This window comes from Sphaeroforma arctica (assembly GCF_001186125.1).
Source record: "Sphaeroforma arctica JP610 unplaced genomic scaffold supercont1.13077, whole genome shotgun sequence".
Lineage (NCBI taxonomy): Eukaryota > Ichthyosporea > Ichthyophonida > Sphaeroforma > Sphaeroforma arctica.
The window spans coordinates 1-683 of NW_014027481.1; the positions used below are offsets into that span (position 1 = coordinate 1).

The 683-nt window shown below is 41.7% G+C and overlaps 1 protein-coding gene across 1 annotated transcript; it reads left to right on the plus strand.

The window, feature by feature from the left end:
• Positions 1–110: 110 nt before the first annotated feature.
• SARC_17979 (hypothetical protein) lies at positions 111–288 on the plus strand (the record flags this gene model as incomplete). Its single annotated transcript, XM_014287935.1, has 1 exon — positions 111–288. A coding segment is annotated over one exon (178 nt), but the record flags the coding sequence as incomplete, so codon positions are not given.
• Between the last annotated feature and the right edge of the window lie 395 nt (positions 289–683).

Here is a 683-nt window from a genome sequence, read left to right on the forward strand (position 1 = left end):
ATATATATATAGCGATAGAGAGAGTGAGTGAGAAAAGTAGAATAACCAACTCAGTGTGAACTAATTTTTAATTATCTATCGGTTAATACATCCCTAACCACAGTGACTCAATGACTGATGAAGAATTGGCGAAACGCACCACAACACTTGTAGACGACTGCAACAAACTAAGTGGTCACATCATCCGCGAAAACGGCAAAATCTCACGCGACGAAATGCGTATCAAGGTGCTGCGAGAGATTCTGGGCACTGAGAAGCAGTACACCGTGGATTTGCGATATTTGAAGGGTAAGTTCTGACTGTACCTACACACTGAATCTTGTCGCAAATTAGGCACTGAGTAGAAGTTTACCGTTGATTTTCGACATGTGAATGGTAAGTTCTAACTATACCTACACACTAAGTCTTGTCGTAAATAGAGTATGGGTTCGCTTTTTAGAAAAACCGTATGTCCGTTTACTGTCTCATTACGGAAACGTGACGGAGACACGGAGGGAGACTGAATACAACTGGCGGATGTGCCTATTGCTGTATACCCTTGCATGTATGAAACTGTACACTCTTACATGAATGATTGAAACTCGACTAGTTTTTCACAGCCTGATCCGCCTGCGTGCAGGTGCAGGTGGTAGCCGCATTTAAATCGTTGGATGAAAAGCAGCAAATCCTTATATATATATATA